The sequence below is a fragment of the Chamaea fasciata genome, unplaced genomic scaffold (genome assembly GCF_029207755.1).
Source record: "Chamaea fasciata isolate MVZ Bird 193981 ecotype frontalis unplaced genomic scaffold, bChaFas1.0.hap1 SCAF_17, whole genome shotgun sequence".
Taxonomy (NCBI): domain Eukaryota; kingdom Metazoa; phylum Chordata; class Aves; order Passeriformes; family Sylviidae; genus Chamaea; species Chamaea fasciata.
Genome location: NW_027094102.1, coordinates 14838797 through 14861369, shown reverse-complemented (window position 1 = coordinate 14861369; position 22573 = coordinate 14838797). Strand labels below are relative to the sequence as shown.

Genomic DNA, 22573 nt, shown 5'->3' with positions numbered 1-22573 from the left:
GCCCCAGCTCTGGCAGCAGCGGCTGCTCTGTGCCCTCCCCTGCCCCGGGCAGTGCCCACTTCCACACGCTGCTGGAGCTGCTGGAGAGCAGGAACAACCACCGTGCCCGGGGCTGCTCCTCAGCAGGTCCCACAGCCGTGCCCAGGGGTCCCTTGTCCTGTGCCAAGCCACACCAGCAGTGACTGACCACCGCGACCACCCCAGCAGCCCCTGTCCCCCCGGAGAGCTGGGAACAAGGCAGGCTCCGCGTCCTCTCCGTGTCTGGGCGCCCACGGGACAGTGGTGGGAACAGAACGGCACAGCCCAAACCCCAAAGCATCCTCATCCCCGCACTGCAGGAGGGCGGTGCTGCCTCCTGCCTCGTCCTTCTCTGGCCGCTCGCTGTGCCCCGGTGAGCAGCAGTGCCCAAAGCCACCAGGCAGTTTGACTCCTGTGCTCGAGAGGGGCATTCAGCCCTTGGGAGAAACATGGATAAACTGCTGACACTTGGTAGCAGAGCCTGGCTCCAGCTTATTCTCATGTGAAACCAGCACACATTGACGTGGAGCACTGCAAACCTGGGCAGAAACAAGCTGGCCACATTCCAGATCATAATTTGTCACATTTAGTAAAGGCTTTTTTTAAAAAAATGTATTTACTTTCTTTGTTTATTTTGTTCCTTTTAAAACCGTTATGGTTTTTCTCAGTCCCTTTGTATTTTGTGTTCTGAACTCCTCACTGACACTTCCACGACAAAGTTTGAGGACAAACTCTGCTTCAGGGCTGTCAGATGCCTGCAAAAGCCAGGCTAAAATCAGCACAGGTACTCTGCACATACACATCTCTGCAATACAGTCCTTTATTTCACAATGTCCATCTCACCTGCACCGAGGGAAACATCAGGTATTTCTTGGTACCTCATGTTGAATTTAGCAGATCTTAAATTCATTAGAGGTTAAATTAATCAGATGTTAAATTCATCAGATCACAACAGATGGGCTCAAAATACCAGAGACACTAGGCCAATTAGCAAATTAAAGGTGTCTATGTTGGATGTATCTGTGCTATACTGATGCTGCTTTTAAACAGAAAAAAAAAAGGGAAATAATTTAGAATACCTTTACTTCTCTTAGCTGAAACCTAGAGGTATAGGTCTCACCTTCTAATTTTCAGTTTTCTCTTTTTTTTTTTTTTTTTTTGCAATGCAGGCCATGATCCAGCAAAACACATTGGAACATGCTTTATTTTAAGATTCTGGGTAATTGCTGTGAAATTGCACTTTGGGACATAGGAGTGCCCTTTTGACCAAAAGTGTTTTACTCCCAAAAATATACACAGTAATCCAGCATCAGAAATTGGTGAATTCAGTTAATAAGGAATTTCATCTTTCAAAGTGTTTTGTGACATTTCATGCAAAGTCCTGCAGTGACAGTGACTCAACCACGTATTTTGCAGCTGCTCGTAGAGAACCTCTGTGCCTGAGGGACAGATCTGGGCTGGACAGACCAGAAACCCCCAGATCATCTCCAGAGAGGTTCAACACATGAAACAGCCTCCTTCCCTTCCTGTGGAGCCTTCCTGCTCCCGGACACGTTTATGAACTCCCCATCCTTGGGCTGCATCCATCAGCAACTCCAGTGCTCATGATGGAGAAAGAAATGAATAGATTTGGTGTCCCTGTGGCGTGGTGAAGAAAGTTTCTTCTTGGTGGCACAGAACACGTTGCAGATACAACACTCTGCTTCTCCCGTCCCAGCTGAGGGTACAGATGCACTTGGAACAGGAAATGTTGCTGATGGTCTGTCAGTGGGAGCTGCTGTGCTCCTCTCACGGCTGGCTGCACTTCAGCAGAGCATGAAAACACCTCTGTTCTCACTCAGCCCAACATGCTTCACTGGGGTCTTCTGAGATCCACAGCTCTTGGGTGGCAGGAACAATTAGTCCAATTATCTGCCCTGTGGCCCTGACTACCCCAAAATCAGCCCATGGCATTGTGTGCCAGAGGGTGCAAAAACAGGGTGTCACAGGGTGCCTGGGTAGGAAGGTCGGGGTGAGTGGTGTGATCATCAAATCAAAGAGCAAAACAACCATAAGCAGACATACATATATAATATGTACAGTGGACATGGGTGCATTTGCACCATGAAGGAAAACATCACATTTTAGACCACAGAAAATGATCCAACTCCGGATTTTTTAGTGCCAAGTGTCTCTAACTTGCCAGCAAAAAGAGCAGGAGATGTCCAAATGAGGGCTGAATGACCTGGTGCTGATGTCAGCTGGGGTATTCTTCCTTTCTCAATTTCAGACATGAAATGCAAGAGCATTCTTTCATTTTCACTACATGCTGTGGACAGAAAATTATCTCAGTAGTGTTTAGTTTGTACTTCTTCTCTCACTCTCTTCAACTTTTCCAGTTAATTCACTAGGACTAAAATACAGAATTAAGGTACAGCCATTAATTCAGTCAGCAGAAATTCCCAAGGCTCTCTGTAGGAATGACCCAGGCTTTTGGAACTGACTGAGATAAGGCAGTGGAAGGAAAGCTCTGAACCCACCCAAATGCTCTCCGTGTGGTCTTCAGTCCATGAGCTGTGGTTTTTCACAGCTCTGTGGAGAATTGCTAAGATACCTCCAAAAAGTGTCTAAGAAAGTTAAACCTGTTACCATTAATCTGAAATTCACCAGTGAGGAGGTTGAACCTCTGTAAGAAAACTGCTGGGGGGTGCACAAGTTGTTAGAGGAAGTTGTGAAAGTTGTTAGAGCTGTTGAAAACCATTGCTCTGGTTACAAAATCAGACCACCAGTGAGTCTGCGCAGCAACTGGATTCAAAATATTTACTGCCAAAATTCAAGGAATGTAGTGATGTGAGCATAGGAACTTCCCTGGGATGCTGCATGCTAGTAAAAATCAGCTGGCCCAGATGGAGTATTAGAGGACTCCCCAATATTCCAACTGCAGGCACCTACAAACACTACATCAGGCTGTGTTAATTACTGGTTTACACTGGAGGCAAAGAAGGAACTTGGGAAAGACAGGAAGATGAGGATAATCATCATCATTAACAACAGCAGCAGCAGCAACTGTTTTTCCCCTTGTTCAAGTTCCTGATCCTTAAAAGTAAGATGCTGGCTAGAACTGGGCTTTAGAAAAACTGAACTAATAGCAAGACTTCCAAAAGGAAAGTGGCTTCTGCCTGTAACAAGGATGGGGCTGCTTGCAATCCAAATCATTGAAAAATAAAAAGAGAGCTGGACGTTGGTGCTGCCGACTCCTCTGGTGCTGTTGGGGTGGGGAGTGCAGAACATCTTCCCAGCAGTGTGCAGGGCTGGAGAAGGGGCCACTTCAGAGCATGCACATCACTGGGTTGTGTGTCAGCCTTGGTCACAGAACACGGCCCCTGGGAGCTGCTACAAGATCGTGGCTCCGGCAGCATCTGCACTCCTGGGGTCCTTCAGGCCAATGATGAAACTGTTGGTTCTCCTGGTCCCATGAACCAGGGACACCACTGGGACTTTATCCACCTGATGGCCACTGGCTACGAGAAATTCAATATCTTCTTCAGGAAACTCACCTGCAGGGATTTGAAAAGAGGAATTGGTAACTGAAAACAACGTTGCCTTTGATGCAAAGGTCTGTCTGACACTGCCGGGGTCTGCAGTGGGGGGAACCTGTCTGCAGCCCCTTCAGAAAGTTCCAGCTGGGCAAGCCAAGGGCCAGGGGCCACCGCTTTGTGCCGTGGGCTATGGGAGGATCTACAACACCATTAAAGGATGTGGAAGATTGTCCTCTTGGGAAGAAGGGGAAGATATGTGGCTGACACCAATTGTAGTTATTCTCAGAGAACATGAAGCAGTGCCCACTCTTAGTTACAAATAAGAGTATTAACAATTATTAGTCAAAATAAGATGCAAGAGAGCTCAAAACAAACAACAGTAAAACAAGTTGCCTAATGATAAACTTTGTGCTAAGCCTCCCAACTTCCCCTGCACGCATTTCTTAATCTTCCAGACATGTACCTTAGGTTGCTGCTCTTCTGCTTTTATTTGGTTCATTTGATGGTTTGTGATTTCTGTATGAGTAGAAGAGCCCAAGGGCCCTGGGACCAGGGGTGCAGTTGTACAAATGGAGCAGGGACATGGAAACCCCACTGGTATTTTAGCTTTATATGTTGTGTCCTAACATGTATCTTGTTGATGCCAAACATCCAAACTCATAAATTAGGACCTTGCCAAGTTTTAGATTTAATTCCATTTTAGTTTCCAAGTCTGCAGGGCACACTGCAGGACAGATCCTTTTAAGATTTTCCTCTGAAATGGGAAAGCCCAGAAAGTTTGGTTATTTTGGTGTGGAGTAAGAACCAAATTTCACTTATGGTTCGCTCTGGTGAAGTTTGGGGCTGTGTGAAAAACACCAAATAGACCAAGACTTACAGTACAAGGACAAGAGCTGACAGTACAGACTGCAGAGTGCCAGCACTGATGCTGTGTTTTCAGCACTGTCAAGCTACAGGCCTTGCCTTAAGCCTTGCCTCCTTCCCAGCTGCTGGAATTAAGGGAAAAGTGAAGGAATATAATTTATGTCAGTGGGAATAAAGTGCAGGAAGCTTTGAGCACATGTTTGGGTGAAGCTGAGGCTGCAGTCTTGTTGATTTGGATACTGTCCATGCCATCTGATCTCCAGAAGGATTTAAGGACAGGACAAGGCCACTACCAGGAGATGAGCTGGGACAGATGGAGGGTTGGGGAGAAGCACCTGAAAGAGCTTGGAGAAGTGGTGCTGGAGGGGTCAGGAAGCATTTCCAGGACAAGAGGGAAAGGTCACAGCTCAGCAAAGGCTCCAAGCTTTGAAGAAGCTGAATTCTGATTTTTGTGTTCCCCAAAACCCTCCACACTCCTGGGGACCCTAGAACATGGTGACCTGTGGTGCTTCTATTGCAGTGTGCTAGGAAAATCCTGCTCTTTTCCTAAACTTGCTGGATTTGTAGGTTGCACGCCACCCAGTATCATACTCACTGTCAACCTGCAAGGTGTTGGACTGAAGCTGTGGGTGAAATCGACCAAGTGCCAAACTTTCACTCAGATTCTTGTTAAACGTTAAAACATTTACCAAAACCTGCAACAGAATAAATTATCCTCAATAATAAAAAACGTGATGAGAATAGGAGAAGCCAACTTCCTGAGCATCCCCCAAATTGGTGGCTCCAACATCTGCACATGCAGCAGGCAAAGGAGATTTTGAACCATTTACTAAACTGCATGAACTGCTGCAGGGGTGTGCACACACTAAGAGCTCCTTGGAATATGGCCTGTATATTGTTGCTTCTAAAGCAGGACATTTTCGGATATCATGGGCTTTTTGTCACATAGTTCCTGCTAAAGTAGATGAGTTGTGTGTCTGGAACATGATGTAAGCCCTAAAGAAGTGTTTGTTACAGCCAAAAGCTCAGCATGTGACTTCTCCAAACAAAGCACGAGGAAGCAGTTCTTGGCTTTGGTTATGCTCTGAAAAAAGCTTTCCAAAAGGTAAGGAAACTGGGAGCCCTTCTTGGGCTTTTCTCTTCAGCAATCCATTACTGCTGTACATCCAATCAAGCTATTGGCAAGTACTTTGTTACAAATCATAAATTAAGAGGAACTGCCCAATTTATATTCAGTGTTAAGCTGGAAGAATTCAGTTGGGAATGCCCTAAAAGGAGCTTTTCATGTGGAAAAGGGCTGCCAGTTTCCTGCAATTCTCTGAACAACAAGATGCTCCTTTTTTTCTTAATCATCCTTAAAATGAGTTTTGAACAGGTATTAGAATGACAAAAACCATTATAGATTTTGCTTCTCCTCTACAATTATGAGTGGTTCCAGCAGGAAAGGCGCAAGAAAAGTAAACTGGTAACCCTTAGAGATTTGAAATAACCAAAGTGTGGAACTGGTGACACTAAAGATCGAACCAGTAACCTGCGGCCACCAGTTTTGACCCAGTCTGGGACAATTAGGAAGGGAAAGGAGGGGACCCTACTCAGCCTTGAGCAGAGCAGCTGCTCTGGGAGGACACGGCACTCACCTGGACAATGCTGCTCAGGGCTCTGTCCCCATTGTTGGCTCCCAGGCACAGGTAGGTGCCACACATCCCCTCGGAGGGCCTCACGATGGTGGGCAGCAGGAAGGACCGCGGCCGCTTCCGAGGCTGAACGAGGTTTTGCTGCAGTTGAAGAAAAGTCCCACCAAAAAGTGTCAACAAGCCAACTCTCCCACAGAAGGAACATGGAGATCACCGTCTTCCAAAGAACCACTCCAGCAAAGTGGGGCGGTTTTACAATGCATAAGGCAGCACTGGAAGCCACCAGCACAGGTCTGTATTTGTTTCTTTCCAAGACCTGAAGACATTTTTCCTGCTGTTACTTTTTAACCTGCAGAGCAACAATTCATGAAGAGAGCGCTTAATACAAGTCCACACTGTTACTCAAAGTGTATCTGGGCTGCGGGGAAAGTAGGTAACAGTGTTGTTTGATAATTCTGCATTGTAACAGTAACTGATGGACATGGAGCCCTCTGTTTTCTCACTTTCAGTGGCTCATACAATGAAAAAATAGCAGCTTTCTACAGGCTGTTATTAATAAGGCATTAAATAGGTCCCCTATTGTGAAGATGAGAATAAAATTGGGGAAAAAAAAAAAAAGGTAAATAAAGAATTTGTCATGTCATTCATTACCGGCCTGGAAATGGAGTGGTTCATTGTTTTATTTTGCCAGGAGAAGTCCAACATCTGGCTGTTCAGGAGGATTCCAGAAGGTGTTACTATTCCACTGCCAAAGGGACGATTCAAAGAGCTGAAAGGAAACACAAAGAAATTTCATAAAAATCATCCCAGAGAATTGAGGCTTTCAGGGCTCCAATTTTCTGTGCCACTTTGTCTTGATAGATTCTTTGGTGGTTCTCTAGGGCTGGTGAGATTGAGGAGAGACAGTTTCCATGAACTTAGGAGCAGGAGCCACGTATGCCACAGCAGCTCTGACCCTCCCCGTGTTTGAGGACTCCCTTTGCTGCAATGGATCTCCCTCCATCAGTCCTACATTTGCCATCACCTCTCCCCCAGGGAGCAGATACAGACCACTCCAGCCATGTTTCATTGTCAGAGGGCTCCAAGATTGCACAGGGCAGAGCAGCACCACGGATCTCAGCCCCAGCTCTCCCATTCCTCTGCTGCAGGACTGACGGGGACAGAGCGGCCCGGCTGCTCCAGGTCTGGCCCCATCCTGTCCTGCTGAACCTACTCCCTCCTCCCTGCTCCCACCGCTGAGCTCACTGCGGAGGGAAGAGGCAAATCCTTTACCTCACCATGGCGACGATGAAGTCATCGGGGCCCATGACAAGGACCTGGCTGGCGGCGGTCCCGCTCTCCAGGGGGGAGTGAGGCACACGGAGGTCTGACGGCAGGGACTGGGAGTCATTGATCAGCTGGCGCAGGGAATTGGCTTCTGATTTACTTCAGCAAGGAGGGAGAGAGAGACAGAGAGGAAAGCAAGCCATGAGCCTGGGGAGCTGGACATGACCTGGTGTCTCCACAGAGCTACGGCTGCATGTCCCCGAGGGGCTGCACAAGGACCAATTGTTTTGGTTCACTCCAAGGAAGGAAGGGGTGAGAACGTGGCTCAGTCTGCACAGAGAGGCACTCAGTCTGTCATGAACCTCCAAAGGCTGTGTCTATCCCTGTTAGCCCTCACCAGGAGTGAACCCACCCCAATGGCCAAGGTGACAACCCCAGCTGAACGCCAGTCTTCAGCAGGAGGACAAGTCAGGCCCAGCCCAATCACCAACCGTGGCTAAACCTGGCTCTGAGGTGGGAGGCTGGGCTGAAAACCCAGGCCTGGTCTCTCCTGCACATCTGGGTGTTCTGCAAGGCCCTGAGCCCCACAGTGGGGCAGGGATAGGCAGAAGTGGCATGTGTGGCCATGCCCACAGGGATGGTTGTTAGTCTGACCCACTCAAAGGGAATGTTTAGAGGTGGGAGAAAAGGGTTGAGCAAAGTGGAAGAAACCCTCAAGCTCAAGCTGGATCCAGGAAACCTCTGAGTGAGGATATCCTGTGATGCATCCCCAGAGCCCTGAGGTATCAGCTGTGATCCTTGTGAAAGAATGAGACCTGGGAGGACACTCAAGGTCTGACCTTTCCTTCGTAAAACAGAGGGAGAAAAAGCTCAGGGCACAGCAAACCCAGGAATGATATCCAACCCACATATCCTGCAACTGTCACCATGCATTTCCTCCTCAGACATACCTCACCATGCCCTCTGCTGTGGGAGTGACAGACACGTCACCAGATGGGTCTCCCAGGTTGCTCGCCAGACTCAGGGCTATTTTTAGTGTCTAAAGAAAGAAAGGAAAGAAAGGAGAAGAGAAGGAGAGGAGGAAGAGAAGGAGAGGAAAAGAGAGGAGAGGAAAAGAGAGGAGAGGGGAAAGGAAAAACATTTATGTAGCCCTGGAAATACAACTTTTGATACTCCAAACTAGAAGAGGTATCTGGTGTCCTGGTGTGTTGGCTAAAGCTTGTGAAGAAAAATTCCCAGAAGTCTGGGTTCTGGGAATACCTCAGTGCAAAGGGCTGCCACATGTGAATATGGGAACCAAAGAGCCTCAGTCCAGCATGGCAAACTGCTCTGGGGGAGCCAGGTGAATCCAGCAGCATTTGTACAACCACAAAACCACAAAATGGTTGGAGCTGGAAAGGACCTTAAAGCTCATCACATTCCAGCCCCCTGCCACGGACAGGGACACCTTCCCACATTTCTCCAACCCGGTCTTGAATGCTTCCAGGGATCTGGTGGCCACAGCATCTCTGGGCAACCTCTGCCAGCAGCTCATCATTCTCACAGGGAAGAATTTCTTCCCTATATCCTATCTAACCCTGCCCTCTGGCAGTGGGAAGCCACAAGTGCAACATCCCTGGCAGGGGCTGATGTCCAGCTCAGTGGTTCAGCTTCATTACCAGCTGGCAGACAGGGTCTCCAGGATGCCATTTACTTTCCCTTTCCATTCCTGAGTGGTCACCACAACAGCAGAGAGCAGACTGAATCCCAATGGGACAGTGGGTGCTGGGCTCGCTGCTGCCTCTGGATCCCAGCTCTGCTGGCCCAGCACCAATGCTGAGCAGAAATGAGCTGTTCTGCTCCCCAGCTGCTGCCCAGCTCCTGGCTGTAAACCATCCAAAGGGTTTGAACAGAAAGCATCAGTCCTAGCACACATCAGGGAATGATGGTACAAAGGAGGAAAGGATCTGGTTTCTCAAACATGCAGACTCCTGCCTGAGCCAGTCCACTGAAAATGGGAAGATGCAATTTGAAAGGACATGGTTTATCCAGCCCTGGGCAGAGGTACGAGGAGAGAGAGAGCTGCTCTTCAGCCATGCCAGCCTCTGCCAAGCAGAAACACACCCAACATTCAGCCTGCAGATCCTGCCATGGTCATTCAGCATTCAGAACAGCCCAGTCCCCTGCAGGCAGCCAGTGAGATGCGACTCCTGGTCTGGAATGTGCCACACAGCAACAGCTTTTCCTTGGTTATCAACTGTATGGAGAGTAGAAGGTGACAAACCTCTGGAGAAGGCAGCATTTCCATGAGCAGTGTCCTGACCACCACACCGTGTCAGTGGGGACAAGGGCTTGCAGGCCAGGGAAGAGCTCCATGGAAACACGCAGAGCATGTCCACCCTGGAGGTTAAGGACATCCTGGTCCTCCTTGTCCCAGGGCTGGATACCTGCTGGCCTAGCACTGAACCTCAGCCACATGTTCTTGACAACACAGAAGTGACTGCCTTGGTGCTGGAGATTGCTGCTCCAGGATAACCAACAGGTGGAACTCTCAGCAGAGCAAATAGATTCACCCAGAGTGTCCTGAAGAGAGCTCAAAAATTACTCAGGTGAGTCAACCTCCTGTGTCTCTGCACAGTGTGTAATGCAGCACCCCCAGGTGCTGCATTTTTGCTGACACATTCCAAGCATCCATTGTCCTGTCTGCTACAAGGATGTAATTAAATCCTCAATTAAAATTCCCAGCTCATAAAGCCCAGCTGTGGATCTGTGGAGCATCTAAGAGCACAACTCTGCTTACAGAGCAGGAGACAGAGCACTTGCTCAGCCTCCTGGGAAGCTGTAATGTTTTGGCAGGACAGTTCTAAATACTGGAAAAATTCTGGACCTCAGAGATCAGGAGGTAGGCAAAATGCAAACTTTTTTTTCAATGTGAAGTGAACTATTGGGCCAGTTTCCTTGTCATCACTGTGTAGAGGCTTTTCTTGCAGCACACTTTGTAGTGCCCTCGGGTGCTCTGCAATGGCCAGGGCCACTGGAGCTAAGAGGTGGAGGAACTTGATGGGACCACCCTCAGGTGCTGTGGGGTCACTAGGCAGAGATGGTTGTACACAATAAATGGACAAAGCCACAGTCTGTTCTGAAAAAGCTCTTCCTAAGGAGGAAAGATCCTGCTCAGCCTCTGATCCAGCAGCACTCTTCAGGTTTACACTTTAGCATCGATTTGCTCATTCTCCTCTGAAAATAACCTACAAACCTTTTTGTACAACCACAAAATAAATAAATCATTCCCTCGCAGCACAAGCAATTCAGCCAAACGTTGAACCTCCTCTTACCTCTGTCATCCAGTGCAAGATATTCCCTCTGGATCCTTGCCGTGTGATGTTAAAGCCCTCGAGGATGTTCAGTGCTGTGATCAGAGCAGGACCTGCATGTGGAGCTGGGGGGGTGAAAACAAGGTGCCCTGTGGAGGGAAGAAAAGAGGAATGAAGCTGCTTTTGACAGATACCATCCAGTGAGAACACTCACCCAAGAGTCAGTGCTCTTGAGGACAGGGAAACCCTTGCAGATTTGAGGGAAAATAATAGAAAGCAACATGATTTGAGAAGGGTTTCCCAAAACATCTTTGTTGTATCTTTCTGTTTCTTCATGAAGGATGAAGGAAGCCCAAACAGGGATGCTTTTTTGCTTCTGAAATTCAGTTCTCATTGGTTGTCTGTTGGTTTCCAGACTGCATTATGCAAGAATAGAGAGATAGTAATAGAAAACCAGAATGGTTTAGGTTGGAAGGGACCTTAGAAGTCATCCAGTCCCAACCCATGCCATGGACAGGGACACCTTCCACCATCCCAGGGTGCTCCAAGCCCCATTCAACCAGGCCTTGGACACTTCCAGGGGTGGGGCAGCCACAGCTTCTCTGTGCCAGGGCCTCACCACCCTCACAGGGAGAAATTGCTTCCTAACATCTTATCTTAATCTCTTTTCTTATAGTCTGAAATCACTCCCCTTGTCCTGTCACTATCTACCCATGTTAAAAGTCACTTCCCTCATTTTTACAAACCCCTTTTACATACTGGAAGGCCACCTAAAAAATGGGTTTGCAACTTACAGCTATAAGGAGGGCAAATACAGGGACTGCGAGGAAAGAATGACATTTTAGAAACTTCTTGCATAAAATTAGCTTTTTTCCCTTTGGGAACTGTCTTCAGCTGCAGGTCCAGCTTTTATTGAGACGTTGCATCAAAATATGACCATGTTGCATTGTTAGACTTTCAAGGGAAAAAACATTTCAAAGTGCTGAAAATCTCCTGAACCACCCATGACATATCAGTGTCAGCAGGGAATAGCAGGAAGCTCCCTGGAAGGCCTTTCTGCAGACATTTCAGCACAGCTTTGACTTCAACTCTTGTTCAATGCTGTTGCCACCCCTTGCAAGGTGAAGAAAACTTTCCCCTGGAGCTGCATGGCAATGGGTGAGGGTGTACCTCGATAGATTGTGTGCACGGGCTCCTCCACAGTCACACTGTAATTGCTGAAATCCTCCTCCACCAAGACTCCTCCGTAGTTGTGGACCTGCACGAGAGCAAAGCAGTGCACACTGAGCAGGCTGGGCCAAGGCTCTCAGCTCCTCGTGCTGGCCCAGGGGAACACACCCCTCACTGTCAAAAACATTCCATTGAGATTCCTAAGCCAAGTGCCAGGTTCCTTAGGATACCCTGGAAATCTGTGTTTTCACAGCCCTGGTGACCTGGCCCACTGTTCAGCATTGCAGGAAGGCTCTGCACTCACCTCCAAAAGCTCACCCACCCCAGGCGTGCCCCCAGGACATTCTGTCTGCCCAGGAAGATGGGGACTGGCCCTGCCCTGCAGCCTTCCCTGCCCTGGCTGGCAAACAGGAGTGTGTTTAGGGGTACTGAATACTGCCAGGATTATGGATCCAGGAAACAAGGAGCCTGGGTGTAGCAGGTGGCCATTGCCAGAAATCTCAACTAAAAAAATCACTATTCCCACTCTATTTGAAATTATTTCAGCTGACAGTGGGTCTGCTGTAGCCTTGGTTTTCCTGTAAGACTCCTGTGAGAGGTACAATGTACCAGGGTTGGTAATTTTCATGAACACAGGAAAGATGGGCTATTCCCTCCACTGCAGGTCTTCTCTGCTTGAGTCATGATGGAGATGAGGGAGGACCATCAGATGGTGGTGGGCACTGCCCAGGCTCCCCAAGGCTGCCAGAACTCCAGGAGTGTTTGGACAATGCTCTCAGGGAGAGGGTGGGATTGTTGGGATATCTGTATGCTCTGATCTCTAACCCAACCAGCTTCCTTGGTAGGAAAACTCCTTCTCTGGCAAAACGGAATGAATCACTGGAGCAAGACAGCTAATGAAGAGCATGCTGTAGGGCCAGAATATCAAACAACCCCAAGGCTAAAGATGTCTCTCCTACTTGGGATCCCTGTTTCCTTCCCAGAGAAAAGGCTGGTTGAACCACAGGGCCGTGCTGAGCCAGGACCTGGCTCCCTAGACCCAGCCAGCAGGGAATGGGGCACAAGGAGCAGAGAAAGGGGAAGAAGCTCCAGTCAGACATCACACTGGAGACATCTCAAATTCCCCAGAGAGCACTATTTTGCATCTGTGCCTGGAAGAAAAACGTGGGTGTTTTGAAGCTATTCTTGATTTTACCAGATGGACGCCCTCCCTCTGCTGGAACAATAAACACTTTGTGAAGGCAGCACTTTGCTCTGCAACCAAAACTGGAATTGTGCACTGGATCCCAGAGCTTTGTCAGGGTCTTTGATGTGGCAATCGTGGGCCTTGCTCCTCAACAGGGAATTTGTGCTTCCCTGTGACAGTCCTCAGGTCAGGGGAACACAGTGACAAAGCAGGGTTTAGCTGTGGAGATGCTCACAAGCTTGGGACTCTTCCTGCTCCTCATCCTTCACCTCTGCTATAGTACAGGTGAACTGCAGATTTCCAAGCACTGAGGCCACAGATGTCTGAGGCTTGAGTGGAATGAACACATTCCAGATTCTTGGTGAGCTATTGAAAGAGTATCATTTGAACCACGGTGGCTCAAATAAAACAGTTCCCCAACTACCCTGACTGCAGCCTCACAGATATAGAAGTTGCTACGGTTTGCTGGGGGCTTTTTTCACCAGATTTACTTTGTCTGTTCTGATATTTTTTCCAGAGCACCTCTAATAGCAGTTAAACTAGGGTAACCACAAGTGGGACCAAGCCTTTCTAATCCTCTGCTCACAAGACTCACGGTTGTTTTTTAAAACCATCTTCCTGGAGTCTGTATCCTACAGTCCCATTAACCACAACAACTTGCTTCTCATCATCCTGTCGTTCTGGGGAAAAAGGCTTTGTCATCCAAATGAACAGAGCCCAGAGCCAAAAGTGATTTTTGTTTTCCTTACAGACTGTCCTGGTTATAGAAGAAATGGAGGTTTCACTTCTGTAGACCATGGGAATGGCCTGTGTGCCACTTACACCACTGCAGGGACAGGAAAGGAAAAGGAGGCGTCTGTCCCCATCACTGTGCTGGCACTTGGCTTATCTCCAGTTTGTCACCTTGAGCAGGTGGCAGCCCCAGGCCAGCAGGTGACAGGGCCAGTCCTGGCTCACCTCGGAGATCATCTCCTGGGTCAAGTTTCCGCTGTAGAAGGCTGACACCCCTTCTGCCCCCAGCAGCTGCAGCACGGCCGCGAGGTCCAGGCGCCGCACAAACATCCCAGGCAGCAGGGGCTGCCCATCTGGCAGGAAGATCTCATGGAATCGGTCAGAGTAGTTCAGGTCTTTCAGTTCACTCAGGGCTTTGGCTGCAGGTGAGAAGGGGAAGGTCCAGAAAAAGCAGGGGTCAGGAAGGCACAAAGGACCCGGAGTCACTGTGCACCTGATGGGGATGTTGGAGGCCTGCTGCTGCCTCTGGCCCTATTGCAAAACTCGAGGGGAACTGGACCATGGGTCCTTTGGAACTGGAAAAGAAACCCAAAGAAACCCCAGCACCCTTCCCTGCCTGGCCCTGGGCACTGCCCAGTGTGGCTACTCTGCCCTGGCTCTGCCCAGCCATGGCAAAAGGCTCCCGTTTAGCTGCCACCATGCCGTCCCCTAGCAGACTGTGGCTCACACATTGCTCAGCTCCCAACGCCATCCATTTCCAGGTCCACAAAGCCCTGATTTCCTATGACTAACCCCCAGCTGCCTTGCACAGTGAACTGCCCTGTGCTGGGCAGCTGCCCACCAGGTACTCACCCAGGTCATGAGTGACATTAAACCCGTTCTGGGCGACATCCGCCGTGAGGCTCAGCAGCTCAGACCACGGGAGCCTGCCAAAGGAGAGAAGACAAAGAGAAACAGGCCTTGGAGGGGTGCAGTGGGGCAGGGTGGTGTGGAGCAAGCACAGGGCTCAGCTCTGCAGTCAGGGGCTCCTGGAATACCAGGCTGTGGGGCCAGCAGTGGCCAAAAGGAGCACTGAGCTTTCAGTGCTTGTGTTTTTCCTTAACAAGATCATCTCAGCGTTCCAGGATGGAACCTCCTGAACCAGAGAGGAATGGCAGTGCATGGATGGGGGAAGGGGCATCTCAGCAGCAAAATCTCAAGCCAGGCTCTGGTCCTGAGCAAATCATTCAGAACCCTCCATATCCCAAGAGAGCACCAAGGACAGGTACACCTATTAGGATCCAGCTAAAGAGAATGAAAATGCACAGACATGCAAGGCAACGTGCTGCACCTCTAACAGAACATTTATTGTACATCTCCTTAGCCAAAATTTCACTTTGCAGAAAACACAACAAAGCTGAATTTTTTCTTGTGTACATGAAATAGCAAAAAAAAAAAAAAAAAAAAAAAAAAAAAAATCTTTCAGCACAAGCCTCCATTAGCTAATGGTTTTGACTGGTGGCTGAGAACATGGTCTGATGGCAAGGGCTCATGTGCTTCCAGCTTCCCACGGGGACCCCAGGACACAGCCTGTGCCAGCCTCATGTCTTACCTGCCATGTAACTGGTGTGCCTGGTACATTCCTTGGATCATGCCTGGCACCCCCACGAGCAGACCTGGCTGTAAAACAGGAAGGACAAAAAGGAAGAGAGTAGTCTCCTTTCCACGAGGACATGGGACACGGTCCCCAATCTCAAGTCAAGGAGGTGCAAGTCATGTTTACTTCTGAACTATCTGCAGAGTTAGGACAGGGGAAGAGGTCTGTAGCAACCTACGGACCCTGTGGAATAAAAGGTTTTGGAAGGAGAGAGGCAAATTCAATCTTGTTCTCAATGCAGTTTGGTCAGGAGACATAACTCAGCAGAACAGTTATGCTCCTTCCTGGGGCTCTTGTTCTCCCAGCACCCTGCTGCCACAGAGACATGCCTCTTTACTCCCCAAAGCTCTGCAGGTATTTTGGGGCTGATAAAGTGTTTTCCCTAGATTCCCCATGTCTGTAGGGCCCAGGATCTCCCATGATGAGAGAGACCCCTTGTTGCTTTGCTGGGCATCTGGCCCTCAGCCTGAAAGTTGGAGGGAGGAGAGCTGGAGACAACAGCCCTGGAGGCGATGGCTGTGGGATGCTGTTTCTCACCTTGGCGTCCTGCTGCAGGTCCCCTTCCAGTGGGATGCCCAGGGGAGCCACCTCACGGAAGTCGATCACCCAGCTCCTGTTCTTGCGGATGTCGTGGACCAGCATTACCCCGCCCCTGCGGCGAGACAGTGTCAGGGCTGTCTGTGCCCTATAGCCCGGGGGGTACTGGGGCCAGGGCCGGACCAGCGCGGCAAGGGGGGCTGTGGCAGGTCACCAGCCCCAGTAGGGCCCCGGGTGGCTGGAGGGGCAGGGAATGCTGCTGTCCTTCCCTAGGGCACACACAAGGACAGCCAGGGTTGGTGTGGGACACAGGCAGCCCTGTGCTGAGCCTGGTGAGGCTGGAGCAGTCCCTGCCTGGCTGGCCAGGGAGCCGCTGGCTCTGTTCCACTGCCAGGCTGGGACCATCTGGGATTTTCTTTCTAATCTGAGCAGTTTTGCAACAAAAGAGGGTGTTTGCTTACAGCAGCAATGGGTGGTGCAGCTGGAGCAGTGATCAGGTGGCTTTGGTTTATGCAACGCTCCTGAGCCCTCCTGCAGAGAAGCCAGGAGCACCAGGCTCACTTGGATGCCACCCTGGGTATGAGGGCGGGGAGAAGGTCACCCCTCTCTGGCAGCTGCCTGGAGCTCGGTTTGGACCTCAGCCTCAGGAGCAGAGCTCGTGGAAGGCAAGACTGGAGCTCTGAAAACACTGGGACTGAGCCCGGGGTGTTTGTAGCTCCTGGCACATTCACAGCAAGGCTCACCAGCCCTGGGCCTTGGATGCTCCCTGCAGCCCCTGCAGCAGGAACAAATTTCCCTGCCTGAGGGGGTGTCTTTCCCGTGCTGACAGCACGGTGCACAGGAAGGTCCACTGTGGCAGACATGGACACATCCACTGCCTGATGTCAGAGCCCTGGCACCACACCCTGAGCCTTCCACGGAGGCATTTCTCAGCCACAGAGGGACTTTTCACAAGGGCAGATAGTGACAGAACAAGGGGGAATGGCTTTAAACTGACAGAGGGAAAGTTTGTATCAGGTATTTGGAAGAAATACCATGGAAGATGCTGTCTGACGGGGAGGTGGTGGGGGCACCAGGCACTGGTGCAGGCTGCACCATCCCCGGAAGAGTCCAAGGCCAGGTTGGATGGGGCTTGGAGCAAGCTGGGATAGTGGAAGGTGTCCCTGCCATGGAAGGAGGTGGAACTGGATGGGCTTTAAGGTCTCTCCAACCCAAAGCAGTCTGAGATTCTGTGAAACCACTCACTTGAGGACACCTGAAGACAAGAACAGGGGGCAGTGCCCCACACTTACCCTCCCAGCCCCGAGGTGTGGGGGTTGACGATGCCGGCGCACAGGGCCGAGGCGATGGCTGCGTCCACTGAGGAGCCGTGCCTGGCCAGCACGTGGGTGCCCAGCGCGGTGCAGCGCGCGGCGTCCGTCACCACGGCACCGTGGTGGAACAGCTGCCGGACAGGAGAGGGTTGTGCTGGGCACTGGTGTTGGTACTGCCCACATCTGCACCCACCAATGTGGCACCTGAAGCCTGGGGCCAGCGCTGAGGCCATGGCTGATCCAACAAATGCCAGTGGGAACTGTATGTCCCATGGCACATCCCTGATCCCGGGCAGCTGCAGGTAGCCACAGCCACCAGTACAGACAGCCTTCCACACTCCGTGTGCCAAGCTGGGGGCCACATCTCCCTCTGCCCCTCCCAAACCCAGAGCTGTCCCAGTGCTGCAGCCAGGCAGTCACTGGGAATGGGGACACAGCTGCAAAGAATGCAGCACACCTCCATGACCACAGCTTGTTCTCATCCTTGTGCCAACGCTGCGCTAATACAGTCATGTGATATTTTAAAGAGTTGATTTCAGCCCTGTGGCAAAAACTGCAGCATCTCAACAAGAGCCAGGGTGGCCCGGGGACAAACTAATACAGAAAGGCCATGGCAGCATGTGGAGATGGTGATGGTGACTCCTGTTGGACTGTGACCCTGGCAGAGGTTCTGCAGGAGGATCCAACCCCATGGCCTTGGCTCTGCAATCTAGCACCAGGCTGTGGAACAGATTAGCAGGAGGTTCACCTCTGTCTCCAGCTATTGCCCTGCTTGGTCCTGGATGAATCTTCCAGAGGTGAATCTGGGCATGTATGCCCATAATCCATAAAACTCTATCCAAGTGGACAAGATGCCCACTGTTTAACTGAAGATTATTTTCTGAAAGCACTCCCACCTGGCTCAAACCACAGCTGGAGTCACAGCAGTTGGGTTGTCTGCCCCGCCCCAGCAGCACCCCCAAACCTGCCTGACACAGGCCCCCACACCCTGGCCATGCAGCAAGCTCTGAGAGTCTGGCTCGGCTCTTCAAGTACAACCTCCAGGTGCAGGAAAAGACTTTCGAGCCAATTTGGGGTGGAACCAGGGGCAGACAGCACCCAAGGCCTCACTGACACCAGCCATGGCTTCCCAGTACTTCCCTTGCTGAATTGCTGACCCAGGAGGGAAGTCAAGGAGCTCTCCCATCTTTGGAGACAAAGCCCAACCATAAAGCCACAGTTCTGTCTTACCTGAGGGTCCCCAAAATAGATCTGCATGATGAGGGCCACAGTGACACCTGTGGCGAAGGTCAGGCAGGCGGTGATGATGACGGTCAGCCCATCCTGCCGGCAGCTGCAGTCTCCTGAGAAGGGGTCCTTGCTGGTCTCCTGCAGAGGGGACACGTCCTGGCTTCCCATCTCTGAGGAGGACGAGGGCAGGCGCTGGAGACGCGCAGACTTCAGGAAGGAGTCTGGGTCTTTGTGGGCAGCAGGGAAAAAACAAGTGTGAGTTATTGAGCAACTTGGGGCTCTTATTGCAGTGTTTACCCAGCACTAACATTACACTGAGCCCCTTCCAGCATGGCTATCACCTTCCCTATTGATCCCAGCTCTCAGGAGCCTTTCTGGCTCAGATGCTGCTTTGAGTCATTTTACTGATCCTTTTCTTTAGCTCTAGTTATTCCAAACTGACTTCCCTGGCGATTAAGAGAGACAAAAACCTCTTGAATTTCCATTTCAGTCCATTTATCAGTCTTCAGTGATAGGCCCACTCCTATGCTCCATTTAGAGGTGTTCTTAACACAGCCAACAGGTCTCTGAAATGCAGTGGGACTGAAGAAGAAGAAATTAAGATATAAAAAAAGATGCAGCAGCTTTACTTGGAGCTGTGATTGAGCTAAAGCACCTGAGCAAAACAGAGGTAAAGCAAAACATTTGGCCTGGGCACAGAAAATACCTCTAGGGAAATGAGGGCAGAGAGGAGCAAACCTGCAAACCGGAGGCCTCGGAACATCCACTCGCTCCGCTGCAGGAAGGACTCTGCTTTAATTCCTTGCTTCCTCTGGCAGATTTCCCACTGTGAAATGAAGCCACACACAGGACACCTGGCTCCAAGATGGCAAAGCAGTGGGGCAGGGGTTTGCTGGGCCTCAGCAGGATGAAAAAGTCTCTGTTTTTGCTCTGGAAGATGCCTTGAATCTGTGTGTCAGTGGCTGCCCTTGCGCTGGGAGGACACTGGCTAAAGATGCCCTGCCCGTCCCGGTTGCTGCCACGCACACAGAGCTGCTGGGGCAGCTGTGAGGTCGTGCCCGTCCCTCACGGGTTCTGAAGGGGACCAAGGAGCTCAGGGCATCATCCAGGGCTCCTGGAAGAATTTTTTCAGGGGCTGCAGTGCACTGTGCACCCATAATGGAAAAAGAGGGGCATCAAGTGGAAAAGACGAGAAGCTTGTCCCTCCATATAGATGTTTCCTGGGTTTGGAAAAGGAGAGGGGAGTGAGCAGGAAAGCCCACATCTTCCATCACCTGCTTGTCCTGTCTGGCAGGTGAGATTGCCCTGGGCACTGCCAGTCCAGCCCTTGTCATGGCATTAACATGACCTGGCTGCAGCTCTCCTGAGGCCAGGGAGGGAAGGAGTTTTAATTTCAGCGATGCTGCAACCAGGAGTAAACTCCTACAACCAGGGAATCCCCTCAGGCTGAATTAAATCTCATTTGTGCTGTGGTGGTTTAGGAGTGGGACTGGGAAAGGCTCAGCTTTTCCAGCCTGAGCCTCTGAGCACACACGGAGCCCCTCACGGGCTTCTGGTCTAAGTGAGCTGGACTGAGTGGGAAGACCGGCTGCTGGCCTCAGTGGGGGCCACAACTGGCCTGGCAGGGGCTGCCGTTGGGGTGGGATGTCACATCTGAGTGAGGTCCCAGCCCTACCTGCAGGGAAACAGCAAGGAGTGCGCTGGACTCCTCTGCCCAATCCCTCTAGGACATCATCCCTCCGCTCTGATGACAGGCCAGCCCAGCACGAGGGGACATGAATACTTAGGAAGCAGCTGTGGAAGAGGGCAGACCACAGCCCTCCCACCACAAAGTACCTCCATCCTCTACCACAGACATCCTACTTTTAGTCTTTGTGACCACTGGTGTTGCGTAGGGACGGCAGAGCTGTGGTGTGGGGATGGGAGCAACTGGAAGGGGTCACTTGGGAGCAGGGGGAGCAAGAAGCAGCCTGCCCAGCTGCCCATCCCACCACCAATATGCATGCTTTGAAAGAGAAGCCACCAAATCCCACTTGGCCTCCGTGGGGCTGTGCAGGAGACGTAGTTCTATGGAGGTGCCAATGCTTTGGAGAACCAGGGCCACCTCACATCTGGAGCTGCTGCAGAGGAGACAGCAGAGACTGGAGGTGCTGGTGGGCTCTGCGGGTGTGCCGGCAACAAGTGTCAGGAGAGCAGCAGCTCTCTTCTCCAGCCGCCCCATGTGCGGGTATTGGCACTGCCAAAACTGCACTAGATTCTGGGTGTGTGACAAGGCCCCGTGCTTCCAGGAGAGCTCTTCCCACACCCCTGCAGGCAGTGGCTTTGCCTCGACGGTCAGGAGAGCACAGGGAGGGAACGGGCAATGGGAGCTTCACCCGTGGGCACGGTGGGACAGGGCAAAGGGCAAGGGGTGCCTGGGGCTGTGGAAACCTGGCCCGGGGTCTGACAGGCACCCGGACTGGGAACCACCCCCAGGGGAGAAGGGCAACACCACTTGCAGAAACATGACATGGGGGAGAAACAGCATTTCTCTCAACTACGGAGGAGTTAGCAATCAGTTAAAAATAGGCAGAGGATTTTCTTACAGATCGAATGATCACCTGACTTTATTCCAGCTGAGAACCAGAGGGATGGAGCATCCCAGACCGAGGGATATGCAAGGAGCACCCAGGGTAGAGGGATGCTCATGGAGCATACCAGGTGGAGAGATGCTCAAGGAGCATGCAAGGAGGCCACGCACAAGTGGTCCAGGCTGGAAGGCCAAGCTGGCTGGGAGAGAACGCACAATCCAGGCTGCCCTGGGAGGCTCCGCGCCCTGGATCTCTGGCTGCCTTCCGCCCCTCAGGGTGAACGCGGGGCCGGGACACAGGGACGGCGGGAGCCCGGGGAGCCCCGCTGCGGGCGCGGGGCCGAGGGCCGGGGGGTGCCGGGGGCCGCGGGCGGGCTCTGCCGCCGCCCCTCACCCGTGTCCTGCTCGCCCAGGAACGCGTCCTCCTCCTTGCGGGCGCGGAGGCCGCTCTCGGCCGCGCCGCTTGCCTCCTCCTCGGGCAGCCGCGGGAAGCTGGTGATGCTCATGTAGTCCACGGGCGAGCCGGCGGCCAGGGCCCGCTGCCGGCCCGGCACCGCCTCCGCCGGCACCGCCATCGCCGGCTCAGCCCGAACCGGGTCACGCCGAGCCGGGACACCCGAGCCGAGCCGAGCCGAGCCGAGCCGAGCCGAGCCGAGCCGAGCCGAGCCGAGCCGAGCCGAGCCGGGCCTGGCCCCAGCGCCGCGCCGGGCCCACCGCGCCCGGGCACACGGAGCCGCCCCGCGCCGCCGGAAGGGGCCGGGCCGGGCAGGGGCGGCTCCTCCCCGGGCCGGGGCCGCTCCGCCGGCGGGGCCGGCACGGCAGCCCGGCCTTGCCCTGGGTGTTGCCGGGGACAGCCAGCACCGGCACCCGGCATGGGCAGCGGCGCGGCTCGGGGCAGAGCGGAGGGGCCGGGCCCGGCTCCGTGGCCCGAGCTCCCCTTCGCCCCTGACCCCAACAGGGGGGATCAGCCCCGGCCCCACCGCACCAGGCGGGTTTGCGTTCCGGGCCGAGCCCCCATGGACCTGGATCCGAGATTCCTCAGTCTCGCCTCCAGGAGGCTGGAAGAGTTTTCCAGGGGATGTGCATGGACATTATGTCGCTGCCGCAGCCAGCCCGTAGCAGGGGGGCTCACGTCACCCCTTGTCACGGGCCAAGGGGCGGCCAGCACCCAGCGGCACCATCGGCGAGAGATGCTGTGACATTGCCCCGGAGCAGCCAGGGGTCTGCTCTCGAGGAGCCTTCCTTCAGTCGCTGGCAGCTCTCATCCCTCTGGGATGAGAGCAGGAGACCGTGGTTCCCTCCGCAGCACAGTGGGTTTGGGTTGGCAGGTGCAGCTGGCCAGGCTCACCTGGCACCGGTGGCTCCCTGCTCCTGGCTCCAGCAGCACCAGCACAGGTGTCAGGAGGGGCTGGGGCTGCTGGGCAGCGCAGCGAGCCGACACAGATCTGGGGGAGCGCAAACAGGGGCACAGGACCAGCCATGCCTGGGGCAGGCCTGAGCTGTGGTTACCAACAGCTCCTGTTTGCCAAAGCGTTGTGGTGGACTTACATGTGTTGAGGGGCCTGGATTATGTGGATGTTTCTGAGATCAAATTGGCTGAAACATTT

The 22573-nt window shown here is 52.3% G+C and overlaps 1 protein-coding gene across 3 annotated transcripts; it reads right to left on the bottom strand.

The window, feature by feature from the left end:
• Positions 1–822: 822 nt before the first annotated feature.
• Positions 823–21693, bottom strand: GGT7 (gamma-glutamyltransferase 7). 3 transcript variants are annotated; one of them, XM_066198923.1, is made up of 15 exons: positions 21361–21693; positions 18398–18624; positions 17147–17298; positions 15855–15969; positions 15273–15340; positions 14534–14607; positions 13907–14100; positions 11764–11851; positions 10615–10742; positions 8251–8339; positions 7307–7459; positions 6686–6803; positions 6038–6175; positions 4996–5095; positions 823–3554 (listed from the first exon to the last, which is right to left on the bottom strand). In XM_066198923.1, the coding sequence occupies exons 1-15, from the start codon at positions 21539–21541 to the stop codon at positions 3391–3393; spliced, it is 1989 nt and encodes a 662-aa protein (XP_066055020.1). In that variant the 5' UTR covers positions 21542–21693; the 3' UTR covers positions 823–3390. The 3 variants fall into 3 exon arrangements, with proteins under 3 accessions (XP_066055020.1, XP_066055019.1, XP_066055018.1); XM_066198922.1 differs by lacking the exon at positions 21361–21693 and adding an exon at positions 18868–21234; XM_066198921.1 differs by lacking the exon at positions 21361–21693 and adding an exon at positions 19136–21234.
• Positions 21694–22573: the final 880 nt, after the last annotated feature.